This window comes from Leptodactylus fuscus, chromosome 1 (assembly GCF_031893055.1).
Source record: "Leptodactylus fuscus isolate aLepFus1 chromosome 1, aLepFus1.hap2, whole genome shotgun sequence".
In the NCBI taxonomy this organism is placed as follows: domain Eukaryota; kingdom Metazoa; phylum Chordata; class Amphibia; order Anura; family Leptodactylidae; genus Leptodactylus; species Leptodactylus fuscus.
The window spans coordinates 181638377-181662797 of record NC_134265.1 but is presented as its reverse complement, the minus strand read 5'-3'; the positions used below and the strand labels follow the sequence as shown (position 1 = coordinate 181662797).

The 24421-nt window shown below is 44.8% G+C and overlaps 1 protein-coding gene across 1 annotated transcript in view; it reads right to left on the bottom strand.

Moving 5' to 3' along the window:
• The window catches only part of IGFBPL1 (insulin like growth factor binding protein like 1), a 40811-nt gene continuing 16390 nt past the window's right edge, over positions 1–24421 (bottom strand). The window contains exons 2-5 of the mRNA XM_075280350.1: positions 9504–9613; positions 5694–5810; positions 5439–5598; positions 1–148 (exon numbers count right to left, since the gene is read on the bottom strand). Of these exons, the coding sequence (XP_075136451.1) occupies positions 5443–5598; positions 5694–5810; positions 9504–9613 (383 nt within the window). The 3' untranslated portion in view covers positions 1–148; positions 5439–5442. The remainder of the gene's footprint in view (positions 149–5438; positions 5599–5693; positions 5811–9503; positions 9614–24421) is intronic.

The following is a 24421-nucleotide window of genomic DNA, read 5'->3' as shown; positions in this document are numbered from 1 at the left end:
TTTTAAGTATGAAATTTTATTAATCTCATTATTTTACTATTTTAAAAATAGTACAAAAACATCATAATAACTATATAAAACTATTTCTACATGTCTTATACATAATCCAGCAATCAATATGTAGCAAAACCCCAGATGCTCCTCAATCCTGCAGAGAAAGAAGAACATAAAATTAGTGAAAACTCAAAATAGGATCTGCTTCAATGATACATTTACTTTAATTTAACAGAAGCCCAGTGAGATGTGTGTTTCAAACAAAATGTAAGGCGCTCACCACTGCACGTCAATAAAAATAACTCCAGCAGCATCATACTAACACTAATATACAATACAAATAACACTAACATACAATGGCTAGTGGAGTAAGTTTAGACTAGGTTCACATCTGCACTGAGGACTTTTCTCTCCACCAGTTTCAATATAAAAATGGCAGAAACCCAACAGATACCGGGTGGAACCCATTATAGTCTATGGGGTACATGAATGTCCACTCTTTTAGCAAAGGTGGACCCGAACGATGGAAAGCCTAGCAGAAGTGAGAACTTAGTCTCATCCAGGGCTCACTATTCATTATTTGCATAAAGCTAAATATACTGTATACATATAGAAATGCAGTGGTGGGTGCCATATGTGATTCAATTTGGAATAAAGTGTACACTCATGTTCCTCTACATTGACATTCCATCATTTTATAGACCAGTCTTTCTCAAAGTGGGCGATAACGCCCCCTTGTGGGCGCTGGAGGCCTATAGGGGGGCAGTAAAGGGCACAGAGAAGATTGGGGGGCGTTGAAGAGGTTTAGGGGGGCGATGGCTAATTTAAAGGGGTGGTATCATAATAATGATTCTATCTATACAGCTTGTTAATGTGGATTTAAGACTTTTCCTAAATACATTGCTTCAGAAAAACTGCTTTGTTTGTCCACTATCTTACTTTATTCACTTCATTTTGGACACTATCACCTGGCCTCCTGCTCATTGCTGAGGGAGCCACATGACGTAGCTCCCTGCTGTGTGTGTGTGGGGGGGGGGCTGAGTGTACGAGCCAGCCTGTGTCTGCACCACACATGTCTGCACACATACACATCACCTAGCTCCCTGCTATGAGATAGAGGGGGGTGTGTGGAATAAGTGCTGCTTTCTTATATAAAGCAGTCTAAATCCTACTGGGCTAAGGGCCCTGGTCTCTCTGTTCACTAGGATAAAGCTTTATTATATAGAGCAGGCTGCTAGTGGGCAGAGGAGCCAGGTCCTTTAGGAAACTCCGTACAAGGTAAATCCAAGTCTACAGGACCTTTTGATGACATCACAGGCCCTGCAGTCATCCCATAGGATCACGCTATGTGGTGGGCAGAGCTACACGCTAATTTGGGGGTGGGGCTAATTGACGCGAGCAAACAGGAAGAAAGAAGATTTTTAGGCAGCTTAGAAGGCAGATCAAGCTTCATGAGGCTAACCCTTTAAAATTGTTTTTTTGCTTTTAACACAAACTTTACCGCTCCTTTACGCTTAACGCGCGTTTCCTCGTGTAACGCCATCTAGGGGACTAGACAGTAACTATTTCCTGTCCAAAAGTTGTCAAACTGTACCATAGATGGCGGTAAGCTCCAATGCGAAGCGAGAAGTTTCTAGTCCATTCTCGAAAGTACTAGGCCCGCCCGCTGCCTCATATAAAAGCGCATGCGCCATCATGTCACAGCCAGTCATGTCATTCGACGATATTACGAAAACAAGTGAATTTAGCCGCTAAAAAAATTGGGGGGGGGGATGCTAGAAAATAATTAATTCTTGAAGTGGGCGGTAGACAAAATAAGTTTGTGAACCTCTGTTATAGACAATCATCTTGGCTATTTCTTACATAAATTTGACTTGTAACTATTTAGCATATGATTAGTTATGTTGATTCTTGTCATTGTTACTGTTTTGCTCCTGGTGGTGTAAAAATATTTTGCTTCTTGTATACTATAAACTACATCCTGTTCTCACATTCCCTAATAGCTCAGTGTGTTATTGGGTTGATTCCCAATTGAAAAGTCTTGAAAGGATCAGCAATGAAGTTTTAAGTATTTTCTATCACAGCTCCACAAGATATGCTATCAAGCTTTTCCAAAACCCTGAAATGCAAATCAAACAAGCTTTGGCATGATTTGGGAGTAACAGGGGGGATTTATTGAGGTATATTTAGCATTCAGCCTTCCCTCCTACTGCATTTCTTGGTATATTACCCAGCTATTCCATAATCCTTAAAGGTTAATCCTGGAATTCTATGCTATGATTATAGTTCAGGAAGGTAGATTTATCCATTCACTTCAACAGGAGAGCTGGAGGTAGTCAAACTAAAGCACTTGGTTATCTGCAGCACTCCCGTTCACTTTTCTGCAACGTCTTTTTTCCCCACAACGTGTAGTTAGGATTAACCAGAATCTCATTCACTTTGCTAGTATTTAAAAATGCAGAGTAATGCAAATGTGTTTTTTTCTATAACCAGCAATCTCTCACCATTAATGTCAGAATATCTCAAAACAAGATCAATACTAAGAGAATCTAGCATCAATGTACATTGTGATATGGTACAATACAGGAGACAACCAGAAGATAAACATTACTTTGAATATGTTTGAGATGCGAGAGCAGGAGATTCACTTGTTGCACATGTTATAAATATGTTTAACTTATGTAATGGATTGATAGATATTCTGTTAAACTAAATGTTTATTGATATCTAACCCAAGATATAATAAAAAGACAATCACATTCTATAATGACTGAACACCAGCTTTATTCCAGCTTCCTAAACAGTGGCGGATCCAGGGTTTGCGGGGCCCTGGGCAATTGACTTTGGCGGGGCCCTACTTACTGGGGGTCTCGCACTTCTAACCTGTACTTCCCAACTGTTGAAGACTAGAAAGAGGGAACAAAACGTGCGGCGCGCGCCGCAGCAAATTAGGCCCCGCCCACTTTTATGTTGACTCCACCCATTCTCATTCAATTTTCATGTGATTCCACACAGTATAATCCTCCTACAGTCACCCGTAAATTATATCTCCCCCCCATTTTCATATACACCCTTCATCTACCCCTAGTTTCATGTCCCCCCCTCTATCTCTGTCCCCAGTTTCATGCCATTCTCCCCCTTTATCTGCCCAGTTTCATTTCCCCCCCTGTCTCTGCCCCAGTGTCATGCCGTTCTCCCCCCTTCATCTGCCCCAATGTCATGCTGTTCTCTCCCCCTCTATCTGCCCCAGTGTCATGCCATTCTCCCCCCTCCATCTGCCCCAGTGTCATGCCGTTCCCCCCCTTCATCTGCCCCAGTGCCATGCCATTCCCCCCCCCTTCATCTGCCCTAGTGTCATGCCGTTCTCCCCCTCCATCTGCCCCAGTGTCATGCTGTTCTTCCCCCCTTCATCTGCCCCAGTGCCATGCCATTCTCCCCCCTCCATCTGCCCCAGTGTCATGCCATTCTCCCCCCTCCATCTGCCCCAGTGTCATGCCATTCTCCCCCCTTCATCTGCCCTAGTGTCATGCTGTTCTTCCCCCTCCATCTGCCCCAGTGCCATGCCATTCTCCCCCCTTCATCTGCCCCAGTGTCATGCCGTTCTCCCTCCTCCATCTGCCCCATTGCCATGCCGTTCTCCCTCCTCCATCTGCCCCAGTGTCATGCCGTTCTCACTCACACACACTCACACACTCACCATTCCTCGTTCCCTCGCAGCTCTCTCCCTCAGACACATATTGTAGCCGCGATGTGATGACGTCATCACATCGCGGCTACAAATGCCGGAGGCCGGAGCTCAGCGTTAAAGCCGGAGCTGAGCTGTGACAGCTCCGGCTTTAAACACCTATGTATTTCATCTCATCGGCGTCCTACCGCCGATGAGATGAAATACATAGGCGTTTAAAGCAGGAGCTGTGAGCTCAGCTCCTGCTTTAACGCTGAGCTCTGTTGGAGTCGGGACAGGCCGACCGGGACCATTTTGTTAGGTCCCGGCCGCGCCGCGGGGCCCCGCTAAGCGCGGGGCCCCGGGCGGTTGCCCGGCTCGCCCGGCCCTGGATCCGCCCCTGTTCCTAAATGATCACTTCCTTCCATCTAAGTTTTACTTTGCTACACATATGATTTCATAACTTAGGTTCTGTTGCTATAGTCATGGTAGTATGTAGCACAGTATGGCAGAACATATCTTAACACTGCCATCAAGGTCCTATGCTTCTGACTCTTCTCCCCTTACCCTTCTCAGGAAGCTCCAAGTTCCCATAATAGTATCCTTCCCCAAAGCTGCTAAAAATAGTACTTCCGATCCTCTGCTAATCTGTGGTATGTCCATCCAGCTGACAGTGCCTATGGAGGATCTTATCACACCAGAGGAGGTGACAGCCATTGCACTTGCTCAGCATTTCCTCTGATGAACACACATCTTGGACACAGACTTGGACTTCCTGCACACTGGTGATGAGACTTGAGTGTAGAGAAGGCAAAGAAATGGAGCTTGTGTGTCCAAACAGATGAAATAAAAGTGATTTATCTAAATTAAAGGTGGCGCTATACCAAGCTGATTATTTCTACAACTTATGACACAGGATAAGACATAAACACCTGATTGATGATACTCAGTTCAGTTGATGTTCAACCACCACTCCATTCAAGCCTATGGGATTGCTGAAGCGTGGTGTCTCTGCTGATGTTCAGTAGAAGTAAATGAAGCAATAGACATACATGTAAACCACCACTCCATTCACATGGAGTATACAGGGGAACTTTTGGTCCCGTGTTCTTAAGATTGCTGGGAGTCCGAGCAATCAGACATTTATCCCATTAACTTTGCATAGGGGATAAATGCCATTAACCAGAAAACCCCATTTAACTAGCAATCTAAATTCATGAATTTATGGTAACCTTGAACGAAACCCAAGCAGCCTTTGATAAATTCTGTAAGGTGATAGTCAGGGGTGAACTTGCCCCTTTCGCCGCCCGAGGCGAACTACAGAAAGCCGCCCCCCTCCCCTGGGAGGAGGGGGCGTGGTGGAACGTGAGGGGTTGGGGCGAATCAAAGGGGCATGGCTTAGCGGCGTTCGCAGGCAGAGAGCGGGCACGGAGAAGACCTGCTCTCTGCCTGAGTGTGAGGGGAGGCTGCTGGAGCAGCGCTGCTTCATTGGCCTCCCCAATCCAGCGCTCAGTGCTAAGCCAGTCCAGGACAGCTTGTCCTGGACTGGCTTATGTAATCAAAAATGCCGCCCTCCCTGGGGCCCTGACATAGCGCCGCCTGAAGCAGTCGCTTCAGGTCGCCTCATGGGAGGTGCGGCTCTGGTGATAGTTAGTAGGAGTTGAAAAACTTCAGTTAACTTAACATATATACTTTAAAATGTTTGTATCATACTAGCAAGTGTTATAATTGGATATTCACATAACTACTATTTCATGTAAATATAATAGTATACAATTACCTGACTAAACAACGACCTCAGAGCTAGAATGATGATTCTTCTTCATCCTGCGCATGCTGTGTTCGGAAACTTTGATAGACCCTTCAGCAAATGCATCTCCAACCATATTAGTTGCATGACATTGGTATGTTCCTTCATCTTCTTTTGTCAATGGCTTTATCTAAAGAGAACACCAGATTAATGTTAATGTTAATATGATTATTACTGTGGTAATGAACAAGTCTTCATGTACATATCATTTCGCACTGAACTCACCATAACCCAACTAGAACTTTCATGACGGGAAGGCCCTCCACGAACTTGAACAGCAACATTGACCCTGTCTCCAGGAAGCTCTTCAAACAGTCGTATTCCCTTAGGGGACTCAGTAACCTCCATAAAAAGGAAATATGTATTAAACATCAAAACACAATGAACCAAAAAAGGGAAGACACTGTAAAAATAATAGATTCATAGATCTAGATCATAGATCTTTACACAATCTTGCATTCTATATGCAAGATTTAGGCTGGGTGTAAAGATAAACTATTGTTAGTGGGTTTGATTTCTCTTATTTCATAAAGATGCCCTAACCATCTCAAGGTTGTGCCTGGTAGCAGCTTATCACCTGGCCCTCTTTAAATAACCTTGTAAGTATAGCCAACTAAAACTTACAAGTGTATAGAAGAAAATGTCAGGATTGCCACATGCCAAACAATGAACAAACAGTATTAGCTACATTAAGGTTACAGTATGGTGTAGCTGTAAAGTCACGTGAAATTTCAGATTTTCTGTTTGAATTCTGAACAACTTTTATTAGTATATTTTATAGTATAGCTGAGAAACAATGAATACTTAACCTTTAATCAAACCTTACATAAGCCAATAGTACAGAGTATGTAGAAAGGCAATAACATTATTTATGACCGTTATATAAAGGGTTTTCTACAATTTTAGCAGTTTCACCTCTGCAGACTCTGTGTTGTTTGTAGTTATTCCTGAGATGGTAGATGGGGAATATCTGTCACATTAAAGGATCTGCTCTGCAACTGTCTCTTTTACTCAGAAACAGCTTCAGTAATGCCATAAATCCCGGGGTAGCAGCGGTAATGGCTGCCACAGTGCCCGGGACCTTAGGAGGCCCAGCGAGTCCCTGTTGTGTGTTTTTTTTTTTTAAGAGGCCTTACCTGCTAGAGTTTCCTCAGCAGGTAAGGGGCTCTATTTACTTACCGATCCTCGCTCCTGATCCACCTCTGCTGTGATCAGAAGTAGGGATCAGTAAGTGATACCGTAGGCCCGCAAACCCGAACAAACATTGCTATCAGTGGCGTAACTACCGCCATAGCAGCAGAGGCAGCTGCCACAGGGCCCGGGACATTAGGAGCCCGGTGACAGCCGCTACTGCTGCTATCATTATACTCGGGGGTCTTTTCAGACCCCCGAGTATAATGATTGGCGGACCGGGGAGAGCTAAGAAACATAAAAAACACTGTTACTTACCTCTCCACGATCCTGACAGGCCTCCTTCCTACTTGTTTGGCCTGCGTCCCGGGTCATGTGATGTCCAACGTCATAGAAGAAGGACGGCAGCAGAGAAGACAGCGTAGGAACCAGGTAAGAAACTGTGTTTTTTTTATGTTTTTATTCCCCCGGGTCTCCAATTATTATACTCTGGGGTCTGAAAAGACCCCAGAGTATAATAATTGTTTATGGGTGTCCACTATGGGCTATAATACTGTGTGCAGGGGCCACTATGGGGGATAATACTGTGTGCAGGGGCCATTATTGGGTATAATACTGTGTGAAGGGGCCACTATGGGGGATAATACTATGTGAAGGGGCCACTATGGGGTATAATACTGTGTGCAGGGGCCACTATGGGGGATAATACTGTGTGCAGGGGCCACTATGGGGGATAATACTGTGTGCAGGGGCCACTATGGGGGATAATACTGTGTGCAGGGGCCACTATCGGGGATAATACTGTGTGCAGGGGCCACTATGGGGGATAATACTGTGTGCAGGGGCCACTATGGGGGATAATACTGTGTGCAAGGGCCACTATGGGGGATAATACTGTGTGCAGGGGCCACTATGGGGGATAATACTATGTGCAGGGGCCACTATGGGGGATAATACTGTGTGAAGGGGCCATTATGGTGCATAATAGAATGCGCAGGAATGCGTAGGAGGGAGTGGGTCGAGGTCTTCGGCGTCAGTGGCGGTCGGGGGGGGGGAGCCCAAGTCAAAAGTTCGCCACGGGGCCCCGCCATTCCTAGTTACGCCACTGATTGCTATCATTATACTCCAGGGTCTTTTCAGACCCAGAGTATAATAATCGGAGGGCCAGGGGAGTTGAGGGAACATAAAAAACAGTGTTACTTATCTCTTCTGTGCTTCTGCATCCTCTAGGCCTATTTGGTGACGTCACAGATGTCACGTGGGCCTGGCCAGCGTCATTATGCATTATGTCATTATTAAAGTTTGTATCGAGGGCCTTGGGCCTCCGATCATTATGCTCTGGAAAGACCACAGAGTATAATAACTGTTAATGGGCGATACACTATGGGGCATAATACTGTGTGCAGGAGCCACTGTGGCACATAATATTGTGAGCAAGGGCCACGGTGGGACATTATACTGTTTGGAGGGCCCACTATGAGATATTACACTATTTGGAGGGACATTATACTGTCTGTAAGCCACTTTGGGACATTATAGTTTGTGTAAATGGCGCGTTATATTGTGTGGGGCAAAGAAAGTTTGCACTATGCCTGGGGGCCCAAGTCAAAAGTTTTCTGGGGGGCTCAGTTTTTGCTAGTTACGCCACTGAGCTCCCAGGATCATGCAAGGTATATACATAGAGAAGTACTGACATGTACGAATGTGAGTAAAGTGCTTTGGTTGTGATAAGCTCCTATTTAGCTTCACCATAGCAATAAACCTGTGTTTCTGCTACTATCTCTCTTTGTGTGCTCTCCTCACCATTGTTTCCCTATAAAGACATGTGTAGTCTGTGTGACCTGCAGTGTGTTGTAAGACAGTTATAGCAGAATTTTCAGAGTGTATAAAGTAAGTTTAGCAGAAGGTACAGAGAAACAGCCTGATAAGAACAAACATAATATATAATAAGACAGAATCCTCAAGAATAGAGATAAGCGAACACTGTTCTGATCAGCCGTTCCGAACAGCACGCTCCCATAGAAATGAATGGAAGCACCTGGCACGTACACTTTGCCGGCGGCCGATCGCCGTGCCAGGTGCTTCCATACACTCCGAACAGTGTTCGCTCATCTCTACTCAAGAATTATTAATGTTATGACTGATAATATAAACTGTAACTTAAAGGGGTTGTCCCATGACAAGGATCCTATCTATACTGCTAGCTTATGTGGATATAAGACTTTTCTAAATACATTGCTTCATCAAAACTGCTTTGTTTGGCCGCTATCTTAATTTATTCACTTCATTGTTTACATGCGTTTCTATGACCACGGGGCCCGGACCATGGGCTTATCTGCTCAGTCCCCAAGTGACATAGCTGCCTGCTCTCAGGGGGAGGAGGGAAGGGCTGAGTGCTAGGAGCAGCTCTGAGCTGTGTATGTCTCTGCCACAGACAAGCAACGGAGCTCCTCAGATAGGGGAGGGGGGAGGTGAGTGCTTGGGTATTTCTGAGTTCTTATCTCCTTGCTCTTCCACTTATCAGTTGGTTTAATTGAATTTGGCTGATAAGGGCTGAGATAGGGAGTCCAGTACCTCTGTATGTATTACAAACTATTCAAATCCAGCTCTGCTACATCAGCCTCTACATCAGATTCATACTGTGGTAATTCATTTACAACCAATCCCTCATTACTGACTGCAAACATAGCAGATAGCAGAGCAAGTGAAACCCCACCCAATAATGTGCAGTGAAAACCACACAGCAAGCAGGTTGGTGAACAAGCGTGATGGGAATACCTCTTTAAGATCAATATGAGCCAAGTGATGACATGTACATGTATCTCCAAAGTTATTCACTTATAAATTATGATTACGTGTATAATATGACTACATGCTTTCACCAAGCACTGTGGTCCATTTTACCTTTCTCCAGGAGATGCTGGGAGTTGGAACTGCCTTTACTTCACAAGACAAATAAACCTGAGTTCCAGTAACATTGTGAATCTTTTTAGGTGCCACAGTAATCATAGGAGCTAAAAGAAAACAAGAGAATTACTGCGGTGTAGCCTATTGGATCACATACTGAATTCTAATCTACAGATCTACACATATCATGAGAAGTTGTTGCTTTAGTTATAACTTTACACTGCTGGCAAGAAGGGTTATAAAATATCAGATCAGTGGTGACAGGCAGCTCCAGTTGCCAAAGGTATTCATGTTCTTCATTCAACGGAAGTAATAAGTTATGTTATGTTATTTTAGGAACTGAAATTCCTCTATGTTTTTAACCGTTGACACCCTATGTATACAACTGCACAGCTGTGTATGTACAGTGGGACAACAAGATATTCCTTCTTCACCCTGTTAATAAAATACAAACTCAACACTCACGAGAAGTACTGTAGATGGATAGCAGCTATTAACTGGATAGGATTTCTGCAAGAAACAGCATATCACTAGTATAATCCACAGCTTACTGACCGGTATGGGTTCACGGTTTTCTTCAGTATGCAAATGAGTTCTCTCGCAGCACTTGGGGCAGTCCCCTGCGCTCAAACAGCACTGGGGGCATCCCCAATGCTGCAAGAGAACTCTCCAGAGACACCTCTATCTTCTTCTGGAACAGCCTCTTCACACGTCTTCTTCCGGCGCTGGGGTCGAACTTCTACGCATGCACAAGTTGGCTCTGCCGTCGGGCCTCGGGCAGAGAAGACTGTGCATGTCCGCCTGGTGTGTGGCCATTTTCAAACCTAACCATTGAGGAGTGATTATCAGTAATACAATTCTACATCTCCCTAATGTCACACTAATAGGGATCCAGGGCTCCCCTACACAGAAAAAAACAACACAGAACACAGTCCCGTCACTTTTCTGAGATTGGAAGAAAACCGGCTCAGCACTTGTTTGTTACCTTGTCAACCTGTATGTATTTAAAAAAGTGTGTGCAACACTATGAAATTCATGGGCAATCCTTAGAATCAGATCATGGATGTTCTACTCGGCACCGCCTCCGATCACTCATTGTTTGCAACACAGAGATACATACACTATGTGATCAAAAGTATCCAGACACCCCCAGTAGACATTAGACATCGTGAGAGAGCAGAATGGGGTGTTCCGCGGAACTCACGGACTTCGAACGTGGTCAGGTGATTGGGTGCCACACATCATGCAGGTCAACGCCAAACAACGCCTCCCTTGGTGTAAGGAGCGTAAACATTGGACGATTGAACAGATTGACGAATCACGGTACACAATCTGGCGATCCGATATCAGGGTGTGGGTATGGCGAATGCCCGTTGAACGTCATCTGCCAGCGTGTGTAGTGCCAACAGTAAAATTTGGAGGCGGTGGTGTTATGGTGTGGTGGAGTTTATCATGGAGGGGGCTTACACCCCTTGTTGTTTTGCATGGCACTATCACAACACAGGCCTACTTTGATGTTTTAAACACTTTCTTGCTTCCCATTGTTGAAGAGCAATTCGGGGATGGCGATTGCATCTTTCAACACGATTGAGCACCTGTTCATACTGCACGGACTGTGGCGGAGTGGTTACACAACAATAACATCTCTGTAATGGACTGGCCTGCACAGAGTCCTGACTTGAATCCTATAGAACACATTTGGGTTGTTTTGGAACGCCGACTTCGTGCCAGGCCTCACCGACCTACATCGATACCTCTCCACAGTGCAGCACTCAGTGACGAATGGGCTGCCATTCCCCAAGAGACCTTCCAGCATCAGATTGAACGTATGCCTGTGAGATTGGAAGCTGTTATCAAGGCTAAGGGTGGGCCAACACCATATTGAATTCCAGCATTACCGATCGAGGACGCCACGAACTTGTAAGTCATTTTCAGTCAGGTGTCCGGATACTTTTGATCACATAGTGTATTTTTAGTAGTATAGTATCTGTCCCTGGTATTGCAGATCAATTCCCTTCACAGTACAGTACAGAACTGTGCCTGATAAACAATGACATAGATCAGCACCGCACCTCTAATGAGGAGAGGTGAGGAAATAGCATCAGGCGGTGTAATGCCGGGGGCGGCATTTTGACTCACCTAAGCCAGTCCAGGACAGGCCGCTTTTAAAAAAAACAAGTTGCATGCGAATTGTCCTGGGCTGGCTTAGTGTTTTCCACAGGGGAGGAGAGAGATGGATTGGAGACATCCAGGGCCGGCGTTATTGGTGGTGGGTAGAAGGGGGGGGGGGTGCAGCTGCTTAACCTTTCCGGACACTATACAGCAGCACTTACACCTACCAGTTTATTAGATCCTGTCTGTGCAGCCCGGACTTCTCCCTCCCCCTCACAGCAGTGTCTGATCGTAGCGTGTGGGACAGGAAGAAGTCTGAAGCCATGAAACAGCTTCACTCCAGACAAATGTAAGTATATTTTTTTGGTAAAATATAATATTTATTATGTATATGTGTGTATATTTGCTTATAGTTTGTGTCTTGTATACTGTATGAGTACTGTATGCTTGTTATGTGTGACTATATATGGTATATGTTTGACTGTGTAGGTATATATGGTATATATATATATGATTGTGTCAGTATATATGGTATGATATGTGTGGTATGTGTGAGTATATACAGTATACTAGTTTTGGAAATTCCTTTTGATCGGCCACCTCAGGCAGCAGAGAGGCTAGGTTCACCACTGACGTAGACAGACACAGTGTTGGGACTGTGGACTCTTTAATCTGCTGGAGTGTCAAGAGAGGTACCTCTTGATTTGCTATTAATAATATAATATTAATCTCTTTAGACCTGAGAACCTCTTTAATTTTTTAAGCAGAAACAATAGTGCAGAGCCATGAAGTACATTGCCTTCAATAATTCTTGTTCTAAATGATTATTACTATTATTTGTACACATATCCTGGACTGATTTCCAGAGATATACCAGTACAGACAGAAAAAAAGATTTAGTAATAGAGATGAGCGAGTACTGTTGGCAGGGCCGCCGATAGGCCAGTACTACTGCTACTGGTGTCAGGGGCCCAGCCAAACTTAAAAATGGGGGGGGGGGCGGGCCCCCTGGTGCCGGCAGCAGTCATTGTATGTCCTGTTTGTTTCAACACATACGCGGCTGCGCGCCTCTCTCGCTGACACATATGCGGCTGAAGCGAGGAGCTGACCTGTGTCAGCTCCTCGCTTCGCCGCTGCCGCCAGCTACCCGGCAGTGTAGACGCGATGTGATGACTTTACATCGCATCTACAACTGTGCGCCAGTAAGAGAGAGAGGCGCGCAGAGAGCAGCGGGGGAACGAAGGAGAAGGTAAGTGTAATGTGGAACGTGAAACTGGGGGCAGATGAAGGAGAGGACGGCATGACACTGGGGGCAGAGATGGAGGGACATGAATCTAGGGGCAGAGATGGAGAAAACGGCATGACACTTGGGGCAGAGATGGAGGGACATGAATCTGGGGGCAGAGATGGAGGGGACATAAATCTGGGGGCAGAGATGGAGGGGACATAAATCTGGGGGCAGAGATGGAGGGGACATGAATCTGGGGGCAGAGATGGAGGGGACATGAATCTGGGGGCAGAGATGGAGGGGACATGAATCTGGGGGCAGAGATGGAGGGGACATGAATCTGGGGGCAGAGATGGAGGGGACATAAATCTGGGGGCAGAGATGGAGGGGACATAAATCTGGGGGCAGAGATGGAGGGGACATGAATCTGGGGGCAGAGATGGAGGGGACATGAATCTGGGGGCAGAGATGGAGGGGACATGAATCTGGGGGCAGAGATGGAGGGACATGAATCTGGGGGCAGAGATGGAGGGGACATGAATCTGGGGGCAGAGATGGAGGGGACATGAATCTGGGGGCAGAGATGGAGGGGACATGAATCTGGGGGCAGAGATGGGGGACATGAATCTGGGGGCAGAGATGGAGGGGACATGAATCTGGGGGCAGAGATGGAGGACATGAATCTGGGGGCAGAGTTGGAGGGGACATGAATCTGGGGGCAGAGATGGAGGGGACATGAATCTGGGGGCAGAGATGGAGGGGACATGAATCTGGGGGCAGAGATGGAGGGGACATGAATCTGGGGGCAGAGATGGAGGGGACATGAATCTGCGAGCAGAGATGGGGGGACATGAATCTGGGGGCAGAGATGGGGGGACATGAATCTGGGGGCAGAGATGGAGGGGACATGAATCTGCGAGCAGAGATGGGGGGACATGAATCTGGGGGCAGATGAAGGGTGTATATGAAGCTGGGGGAGAGACGGAGGGGGGACATATAATTTATGGGTGACTGTAGGAGGATTATACAGTGTGCGGGCACATGAAAAATTAATGAGTGGGCGGAGTCAACATAACAGTGGGTGGGGCTAAATTTCCCGTGGCGCGCAAAGGGACATTTTGTCCCTCCTTTGGTTCTTCAAAAGTTGGGAGGTATGGGTAAAGGGGGCAATGGAAAGATGTTAGAGGGTGGACGGGGGGGGGGATTGTTGGGACATCGGGTGTGCGGCACTGCGGAGAGGGAGCTGGGGCAATAATATATAATATATAAGTTATTAGCTGGAGAATAATAATGATTTAGGCTATGCTACTAGCATAGAAGCCTGTTTGGAGGTGGGACTTTCACTTTAAAGGAGTGTTCACATTGCGTTTTTGGCCTCCCTTGCTGGGATATGTTGGTAACCAGCCACAATCAGCTCCCCACTTATCCCTGCACGGCAGGGGTGAACCTACCCCTTTTGCTGCCCGAGGTGAACTACAGAAAGCCGCCCCCCCCCCCCCCCCCCGGAGGAGGGGGCGTAGCGAAGGGGCGTGGCCGAGGGAAGGGGCGTGGTGGAGCAAAGGGGGGGGGCTTAGCGCCGTTCGCAGGCAGAGAGCAGGCACGGAGATGACCTGACTCTGCCTGAGGGGAGGCTGCTGGAACAGCGCTGCTCCAGTGGCCTCCCCAAACCACCGCTCGGTGCTAAGCCAGTCCAGGACAGCTTGTCCTGGACTGGCTTAGGTAATCAAAAATGCCGCTTAGGCTGTATGGGGCCCCAAAATTCCTGATGGCGGCCCTGACTGTTGGGATCAGCCGATCTGAACAGCACGCTCCATAGAAATGAATGGATGCACCTGGTACTTCCGCTTTGACGGCGGCCGGCCGCTTAACCCCCCGCGTGCCGGCTACGTCCATTCATTTCTATGCGAGCGAGCTGTTCAGATCAGCTGATCCGAACAGTACTCGCTCATCTCTATTTAGTAATAGTACCAAATGGAACAAAAATATTCATTATTCTTCAGAGAAGTTCACAATTAAAAGTCATTAAAGCACCATAATGACACAAAATAAACTTTATTAATCCTCTCATGTTTAGCAACATACTATTCTCTCACATTGACCCTTGGGTTAGTAGGATAACATAATGTACAGCATTGACGAAGCAGACACAAGATGTGCCTATGCCATTTCTACTGGTGGCATTATAGTGATCACAGTTTCAATGCCGATCACTATATCTAAGTGATTAGAAATGTGGGACTCCCACCTCCTAAATCCCCCTCTTGATAGTCTGGCTACTTATTATCAGTTACAAGCCCATGTGCCAGTATGGAAATCTATGCCAGCCAGGAACTGCTGTAGATTTCTTGTATAGCTCATGCTGGAAGACTGGTGCGAGTAATAAGAAATATGTTGGCCTAAGGTGTCCCCAACCTGCTCTGCTCACGTTCAAAAAAATGTCAAATGAAGTGCAGAATGAAGGATGTGGTGCAAATTTGGCAGAAGAAAAGGCTTTGCGCCAAATGTGCAAGAGAGATGGGTTTTGAAATCCAGAAACCTAAGGCTGAGGCCCCACGCGGGAGAAACGTTGTTGTAAAAACGCAGCGTCTTACACTCATCCTGCACAGAGGACCTTTTTCTCAGCCGCTTTCAGTTTCAAAACAACGGACACCCGATGGATCCTATTTCATTCAATAGGGTCGGCAGAGCTCTGAGTTTTAATGGCCTGCCTCTCTGGACTCATTGATGAAAAGCAAGCGCTAGTGTGAATCTAGCATCACAAAATTTCAGATTTTGAGCCCTAAAGCCCAAAATAGGCTTCTCACCAAAGCAGTTTTTAATTGCATTTAATAATGGAATTATTTAAAAAACATGGGCACCCTTGGAACATGGAAGCCAAACTATCATTTCTTTTTGTAACTTTAATAAATCACCTTTTTAAACCATATATATGATATATGATATATGTTTAGATACCCTATCACACAACATACCCACCAAGCCAGCCCACAGTAGGACGCTTACTATAAGGTCTACACACTGCCGCTGTTGAAAGGAGATGGTGACATGAGGAATATTTATTAGCGAATCCTCTCCTATGTGAAGTAGTAGGCAGAGGACCTTAACAGTTTAATTAATTAATTACTTAAATTAATTGAGAGAGGGTTGAAATCTAAGGGTCTGTTCACAATTCGCCTGCAAAAAAGGTTCTCATTCATTTGAATGGAAGCCGTTCGCGCTTTTTTTTCCACTAACGATTTTTTTCTGCTAGCGGGAAAAAGAAGCGACATGCCCCTTCTTCCCGAGGATTCCACAGCTGAAACAGTCGCGGCGTCCACAGTGCGAGACTCACACTCGATTAGGCCCATTCATTGAGGCCTAAACAGGAGCGGGATTTTGCGATGGGATGTCGGTGCACTGCATCACAAAACGTTTCTGCTGTCTGAACATACCCCAAGAGAGGCTCGGAGGTCTTTTTCTACCTGGGGACACCAAGACTGTGTGAGAGACACATGTGAACAAAAGGTTGCTGGATGTTGTTGTACTAAGAGCGGTCAGGAAGCTCTCCAGCTGCTAGCTAAGGTTGTTTAATGTTCTGTGAGTGCTGTATAGGATTTTCTTTAGTTTTGTTTTATTTTCTATAAAAATACAACCTTATTGATAAAACCAGTGTCAACTTAAAACTATCTGCTGCTATTTGGTCTGGTTTGGATGAGGCAGTCACATGTCCTTTGGCCCCAGCAAATGCGATCCCAATCATAATCTCACTATATTTATATACAATCTCTAAAAAGATATATCTATATCTATCTTTATATACACACAAAATACACATATATGTAATGTGTATACAAAGGATCCGAATAACATTCTCAACATAGTTTACACAACATGGAAAAAGGATCGTGTAGGGGACATAATATCCGGACTGAATTCGGCTGGGTGGGTAGTATTAGGTCAGTTCATTACTGTAGCGATCAGGGAATCCAGGGCTTACTGCATCATAACTGACTATGATGCAGTGATTCATATATACACACAGCAGAGTTCAGTCCGGACACTACAGCCCACACACAATCCATTTTCCATGGACATCCAGTATTAGAAGTGTCAAAATGTCAGCACTGGTGGACGATGTCCTGCTTTTTGTCACGCAGCACTTACAACTATCCATTCTCTACTTTGTGAGATTATTTATTTATTAATTATTAATCAGTTATTATAGTAACTAAAAAAATTTATTTGTCAAAAAGCCCAGCCATCAATATTTCCCTACCTGCTCTTACTCTGTAATCTTTGTTCATTCTTCCCGTTCACTTGGTCCCCAAAAGTGATTAAATATTTGGGTGTACAGATCCCTAGTAACTTATCTCACACATTTTTGATAAATTTTCTCCTGATTCTGCACACTCTCCAGACGGACCTCTCTGATTGGGTTACCAAAGGATTCTTTTTGGCTAGGCCGCATTAATCTCCTGAAAATGAATATACTCTGCAAGTTGCTCTATCTTTTCCAGACCATACCTATAACACTACCCAAGCATTTTTTTTGCTACGGTCCAGAAGGCTAAGTTTATCCGGGCGTCGAGGCCACCAAGAATTGCGAGGAGTACTCTAATCAGGCCTAAGAGAGTTGGGGGGTTTGGCGGTCCCGGATTGCTCTAGTTACTTCCTTGCCAAAGTGACTGCATGTATTTTTGACTGGCACCTCTCTGCTCACTTGCCCTGGAGGGATCTCTGAGCCCACTCCCTCTCACTGCCCTCCCATGGCTTCACAAACGCTATGGGGTTGACAGTATGATTCATGTACTTCCATAAGTCACAAGTCAGGTTCTATGTTCCTACAGACTCTATGGTGCTGTATGCAAGCTGTTCATCAATGATGGGCTCATGACTCCTATCTCAGGCAATCCAGACTTTCCCGCTACACTACACTCCCCTTTCTCTCCCATACCATAGACCAGCCTGTCCTCAGGTTCTGTCAGGTGACCTCATTCTCATTCTTTCTCCCCCACTCAGCATTAATTGCTCGTTTCAGACCCTGAATCCACTACCTCCTGCTGGCAGCATGCCTGACTTTCTCAATTCTACGCTACGCTTAAGAGGTCTCATAATTTCCATAGGGCACTGTTACCTTTTGAGTGTCTATGCCTTTCACCTGGTCCCCAATCCCATGCTGACTTATATATGAAATGCTAATGGAGGACCCAGGTACCTGCTTGCGTGTGTGAGAGGTTGGAAGAGGGAATTGGGGGTCTTGTTCTTACCAGATGTTTGGTCTTTGGCTTTCCAGACATGCCAAGGCACAAGAAACAAATCATAGTACCCTCTGTCTTCCATGAGACAGAGGAGACTTCTCCTTTCTATCTTCCCACGAAAATTCAAAAAACATACCCGTAGACTGTTAGAATTCCTATTAACAGCAGCAAAGACCATTATTCCTCGACTGTGGAAATCCACGACGCCCTCCTTCCTGTTGTCTTGACTTCAGGAGGTCTTGTGCATTCATAGCGTGGAAAACTTGCTCGAGGAATTGAAGCAGGATGATGGTGCCCACCAACAAACGTGCTCCTGTGGAATCACTTCTAATACTCTGCTGAGTTTCAGTCTGCCTTACCCTCTACTTCTTCATAACCTTCCCTTTGTTTTTATCTTTCCTCAATCCAGTTTTGCTCTTATTGTTCTCACATGTATCTGTCTTTGCTTTTTACTATTGGTTTTTAGTGTTTGACTCTGCTGCGACAGAATCCTTGTTATTGCCCTTTCCCCCCCAGATCCTCCCTGTTACCCATCTGATGTGTCGTATTGTCCCCTCCCCACCCTCTCCGCTACACTCCCTAGCCCAAACCATCATCTTAACCCTTTTTGTATATACCTTTGTTGTTATTGTTGCTACTTGTTTACTGTTATACAAAAAACATCAATACAAACTCTAATGTAAAAAAAAAAAAAAACTTTAAAAAATTAGTTTTTTGAGCATGTTGTGTAGTGCAAGATATAGTTATCATTCACACCATTTTGGGGAATGTGTGATCTTTAGAACATTTTGTATTCTACTTTACTCAAAAGGTGAAATTGAAAATAAAAAGGCCACTTTGTGAATTTCAATTTCTTTTTTCTCCCTGTTATAGCATTAACTGCATGATATGAATAATTTAAAATCTAGGAGTTGTAACATGGGTATGCTAATCCCTCAACAACAAAGGCAAGATTGGTAGTGATCCCGGCAGAGACAGTGGAGTCTAATGAAGGTGCTATTTGTGTCCGTATGGTTGACAAAAAAAAAACCTATTTGTGCTTTTCAATGAGTCAAACGATCCTCTTTACTGGTGGTCTGTCTCGGCCATTCAGAGCCTGTTACCCATTTGTGCCTTCATGTAACCATGGCTCCCAAGAGTCTGCTAAGAATGGCCTTGATGGCGGGCAATTTGTTGAAATGATCATCCTGCTTCTCTCAGTCTAATGATGCACCCTTTGTCTCTGAAGTCTGTGAACTGAGCAAAAAGTCTTTGAGCATGTCAGAGGCATATCTAGCAATCACTGATCTATCACCAAGATGCACACTACCCAAAGGTATCCTCTGAGCCTTTACATAGAGAAGCAGGGGGCATTCTTGTGGCCAGAGCCAGTGTCAGACCCTACCTGTAACTTACAAATCTGCCTGAAACAAAACTGTATGCTGATTTTTGCAGCAATGTGACAAGAGTGCATCCACACAGAGTTTTGTGGCACTGTTTTTGTCACAATAACTCGAGTAAAGTATCAGCAATGAAAAACAGACCCCCATGTGGAACACAATGAAATCAATGGGTAAAAAAGCCTCCCATTGATTTCAATGTGTACTGCACGGAAAACAGAACCCATTGAACTGAATGGGAGTCTGTTTTTCAGCGCTGATACTTTACTCGAGTTATTGTGGCAAAAACAGCAAAACAAAATGCTGTGTGAATGCACTCTAAGGGCTAGTTCACACGGAGGCAAGGAGGCAGATTTTGACAGTGGATTTCACCTCAAAATCCTCCTCCATACAATGGTTGTCTATGGAGATCACTAGCGTTCTTTTTTCCGCTAGCGGCATGTTGCCAATAGTGGAAAAAAGAAACGAACTGCCCTTTCTTCCAGCGGATTCCACGGCTCGTTGAGCCGCGGTTTCCGCCTGGCGGCAGCAACCTCTGGAGTTGGCCCATTTGTTTGAGCCGACTCCGGAGGGGGAAGCTGCGACCGCGACGGTCGTGGCAGGCGGGTTTTGACTCGAGAGTGACACGGCTCCCCGCATCACTCTCAGTGCCAAAATCCGCCCCACTTCCCCTGTGTTAACGATCCCTAATACTGGATGCATTATTTTTTGATATTGTTTGTCTATAAATTGTTTTTTAAAAAGGGTTATAAATACAAATAGAAAACATGATAGCCTGTGTAAATGATAGGGTTAATTTTTGTTAATATACTGAAAATTGCACTAGTGGGAAGGGATTAGAAAGGCTATCCATCCCTTTAAATGGATGCTCCAAACACAGATAGGCTTCAGTATATCCGTTGCGGAAACGCAGCTTTTTTTTGTTGTACATTTTGTTGTGTTTTTTGAACCAAAGCCAAGAATGGCGACAAAAGGAATCAGAAATATATAGGAAGCTCTTATACTTCTCTCTTCTGCTCAATCCACTCCTGGCTTTGGCTCAAAAAAGCGCAACAAAATCTCCAACAGAAAAAGCTGTGTTTGCACAACACGGGGCCTCAACCTAACATAGACATTTTACAACTGCAGGCAATCATTAGCTGAAGCAGTCACATGTCAGTGTCAAAATGTCCTCTCTGGAGGCTAGTCTACAGAAATTCGGCAGGAACCCTCGACGTGTCGACTAAGGGGGCGTTCACACTACTGTCAGTATCCGACAGGTAGTGTCCTCTCCTAGTGTCCATTCAAAATCTCTCACGGACATTAGGAGCGGACACTAGCTGTGTCCGTGACACCTGTCATTTATTTAAATAGCGATCGGGTGCGTTCTTTTGCACTCCGTGCCCTTCCTTCACTGTCCGCATGTAAAGATGTCCGACTTTTCAAGCGGACAGAAAAACCCTACATGTCGGGTTTTTTTGTCCCCTTGAAAAGTCGGACAACTTTACATGCGACAGTGAAGGAAGGGCACGGAGTGCAAAAGAACGCACCCGATCGCTATTTAAATAAATGACAGATGTCACGGACACAGCTAGTGTCCGCTCCTAATGTCCGTGAGAGATTTTGAACGGACACTAGGAGTGGACACTACCTGTCGGACACTGACGGTAGTGTGAACGCTCCCTAAGGAGTGTATGGGGATTAGTAAGGAAATTATGAATCCGTTTGTTATTCTATACTATATTAAGCATTTGGTAAAAAAGCATTTCAAGGGACTAGAAACATCTTTAATACAACCAAAATTGTGTTTGGCCTTGCTTATATTTCCATGTGAAATGCATAAAACGCACATTACCAAATGCTTCAAAAATAGGAACCCATGACTTAGTTGCAAAATGTGTAATGAAGGTCGGGAGAGAACACCTGCTTATTTGTTACTAGATTATTATACATTAATATCATGTTATTAATATTTATAATATATTTTTCATCAAAAATGTCAAATAAAACCACTAAATCAAGATTATACAAAATGTAATGAAATGAAGTTACAAAAACAGTCAAACATTTACAAATAACAATAAAGACAACGTAGGATTTGCCAAAAACCAACATCTAAATAAAAGAGCACCATTAAATAATTATGGCATGATAAGAGAGCCACCCCTGGTGCTTTTCTATTATACTGGGGAATGACAGTGGTGCAGTATGGCATATTCTGTTGGCATACTGTATGCTCATAGAATAATGAGCAATCCGCCAGGAGCCAGGACTCCCACAGCTATATTGGCAGCTGCAAGAGGTCACATCATTTCTCCAAAAAGGATTTGAGGGAAAGAAGGACCATCTGTTAGAAGACATGTCTTCTGCAAATTTACCATTGTAACAAGTATATCTGCATGTGTAAGTGCCTAATTGACTGTGCTGGAAGATGATGCAGCTCTCACAAAATCCCCAAATTATTCCCCTTGAGACCAGGCATTAATACCTGCCAAGTGCCTGCTGGCCTCCTTTGTTATCTCTGAGATGGTCTTAAACCTACAGCATATCGGAGATCTCTCTGAACCAAATGTAGTAGATAGAAATGAGAGACAGCTAAAAACAAGAGAGAGTCAGACTACATATCATCCTAGCTTTACGGTATTGTTTCGTGTTTAAGAAAAAAATAAACATGTAACTCAAGTATACATACAAGCATACAGTATGTTGTTTTTAGCAATATGGATTTTCCGTGTTTCGACAAAATTGTGAGCTTGAGACAGTAGTGCTTCAGCCATTTGGGAGCTCAATGTATCATCACACACTTGATGCAATGAGATCAATTCATACTGCAGAGTTCAGAAATATGCAGAAATATGGCCCGCACATGGACATTTCACTACACTAGAACAATATATTTTTAAATGTAGAATGTGAGCCCCACATCAGTATGTCTTTGGAATATGGGATGGAAATCCATGCAAACACGGGGAGAACATACAAACTCCTTGCAGATGTTTTTTTGCCCTTGGCAGTACTAACCACTGAGCCACCGTGCGGCACCACCAAAATAATATTTGAGGTGCATGCAGTGACTAGCACCACCTCTGCACTATAGTGTAGAACAATACTTCTCTGTTGGTTATCAGCATCATCACACCTTATTATGTCCATTAGTGGCCCCTGCACACAGTATTATCCCCCATAGTGGCCTCTGCACACAGTATTATCCCCCATAGTGGCCCCTGCACACAGCATTATAGCCCATACTGGCCCCTGCACACAGTATCATCCCCAATAGTTGCCCCTGCACACAGTATTATGTCCCACTGTGGCCACCCATAAACAATTATTATACTCTGGGGTCTTTTCAGACTCCAGAGTATAATAATCGGAGACCCGGGGGAATAAAAACATAAAAAATTACTGTTTCTTACCTGTCTCCCTGCTCCTACGCTGTCTTCTCTGCTGCCGTCCTTCTGCAATGACGTCAGACATCACATGACCCGGGACACAGGCCGGGTTCATGTGACGTCAGACAAGTAGGAAGGAGGCCCGGCAGCTGGCAGGATTGTGGAGAGGTAAGTAACAGTGTTTGTTATGTTCCCTTACCTCTCCCGGGCCTCCAATCATTATACTCGGGGGTCTGCCCAGCCAGGATCGGCAAGTGAATAGGGCCCATAACGTCCTATTAAAAAAAAAAAAAAAAAACGCAGCGGTAGCAGCTGTCACCAGGCCCCCTAATGACCCGGGCCCTGTGGCAGCCGCCTCCGCTGCCTCTACGGTAGTTACGCCACCGGTGAGAGCAGCTCCATATTATTTTTTGAGTGCACAATGTATGCTTTTCAGGACCCTGAAAAGTTCCTGTGATCATCATAGCGTCAATCAGTTCTGATTTTAATGTGGAATTTGTTATGTCTATATTACATATCTACTGATGTTTCTTTATCTCCATGTTTTTATATTTTTGGTGAAACGTTGGGGTGCTCACAACCAAATACTAGTTTTCCATAGAGTTTTATTATTAAATTCCAGTGATTTCAACATAGAATGGACCCCTGTAACTTGAAAAAGACTCATCACACAATGCTTGGTTGGAGGTTCTAACAAATCAGCACGGTCATATCACTGGTAAAACTATTTTCTTAGGGAAGTGCATACACTGACTGGCTCTCTAGTACACTCACTACAGTATAGTACATAACTACATGAGATTGTGGTGAACATTTGGCGCAAAGCCCTTCTTATGCCAACCATGCTCCACAACCTCAGTTCTATAACCTCACATGAAACATTGTGCAAATGTGAGCAGGGCAGGCCAAGACAGGGATGCCTCAAACTAACAAATTCATTACAACTCATGCCAGTTTTATAGTAAGAGTTACAGTGGCACTGTATGCCTATTTCTAACTGCCATATACCGCCATCATGGTGCATGGGACTCTGTGTCTGATTTATGAAGACACAAGATCAGTCAGGGCCTTTCTTAAGGCTGTAAAGACTGGCATATAAAACACGAGTCGTAATAAATCTGCCCTATGTGTTCTGAATTGGGAGAGGGAAGTAATAGGGAGGCGCCATACACACCAGGTAGAGCTGCTTTTATTGTTTATGGACAACTTAAAAGATAACCTGCTTTAAGCAATGTATGGCGGGGATATTGATTCTAGCTGATATGTTTTTCCTCTACGGTAATATAGGACATCACACTGTGAATAGACAGAGAGTTCCCTCACTCTGCTTGTACACAAATGTTGTTGCTTTTGTGTTCTTTGTAGCTAGTTGGCAAATTGGATATATCCACTCAGCCTCAGTGCTTAGCATAGAGGGGTGGTCAAGGAATTAGACAAACTCCAGGGAAAGGGGGACCCTGGGCAGGAGTAACTCCAGTGTCTGTTGCCAAAGCCCACTTGGTCTCCAAAAGCTATGCGCCACATGTGACCACTGAAGCCAATCAGTAGCCTCAGCAGTCACACGATGTGCAGGGTTTCTGGGGAGTGA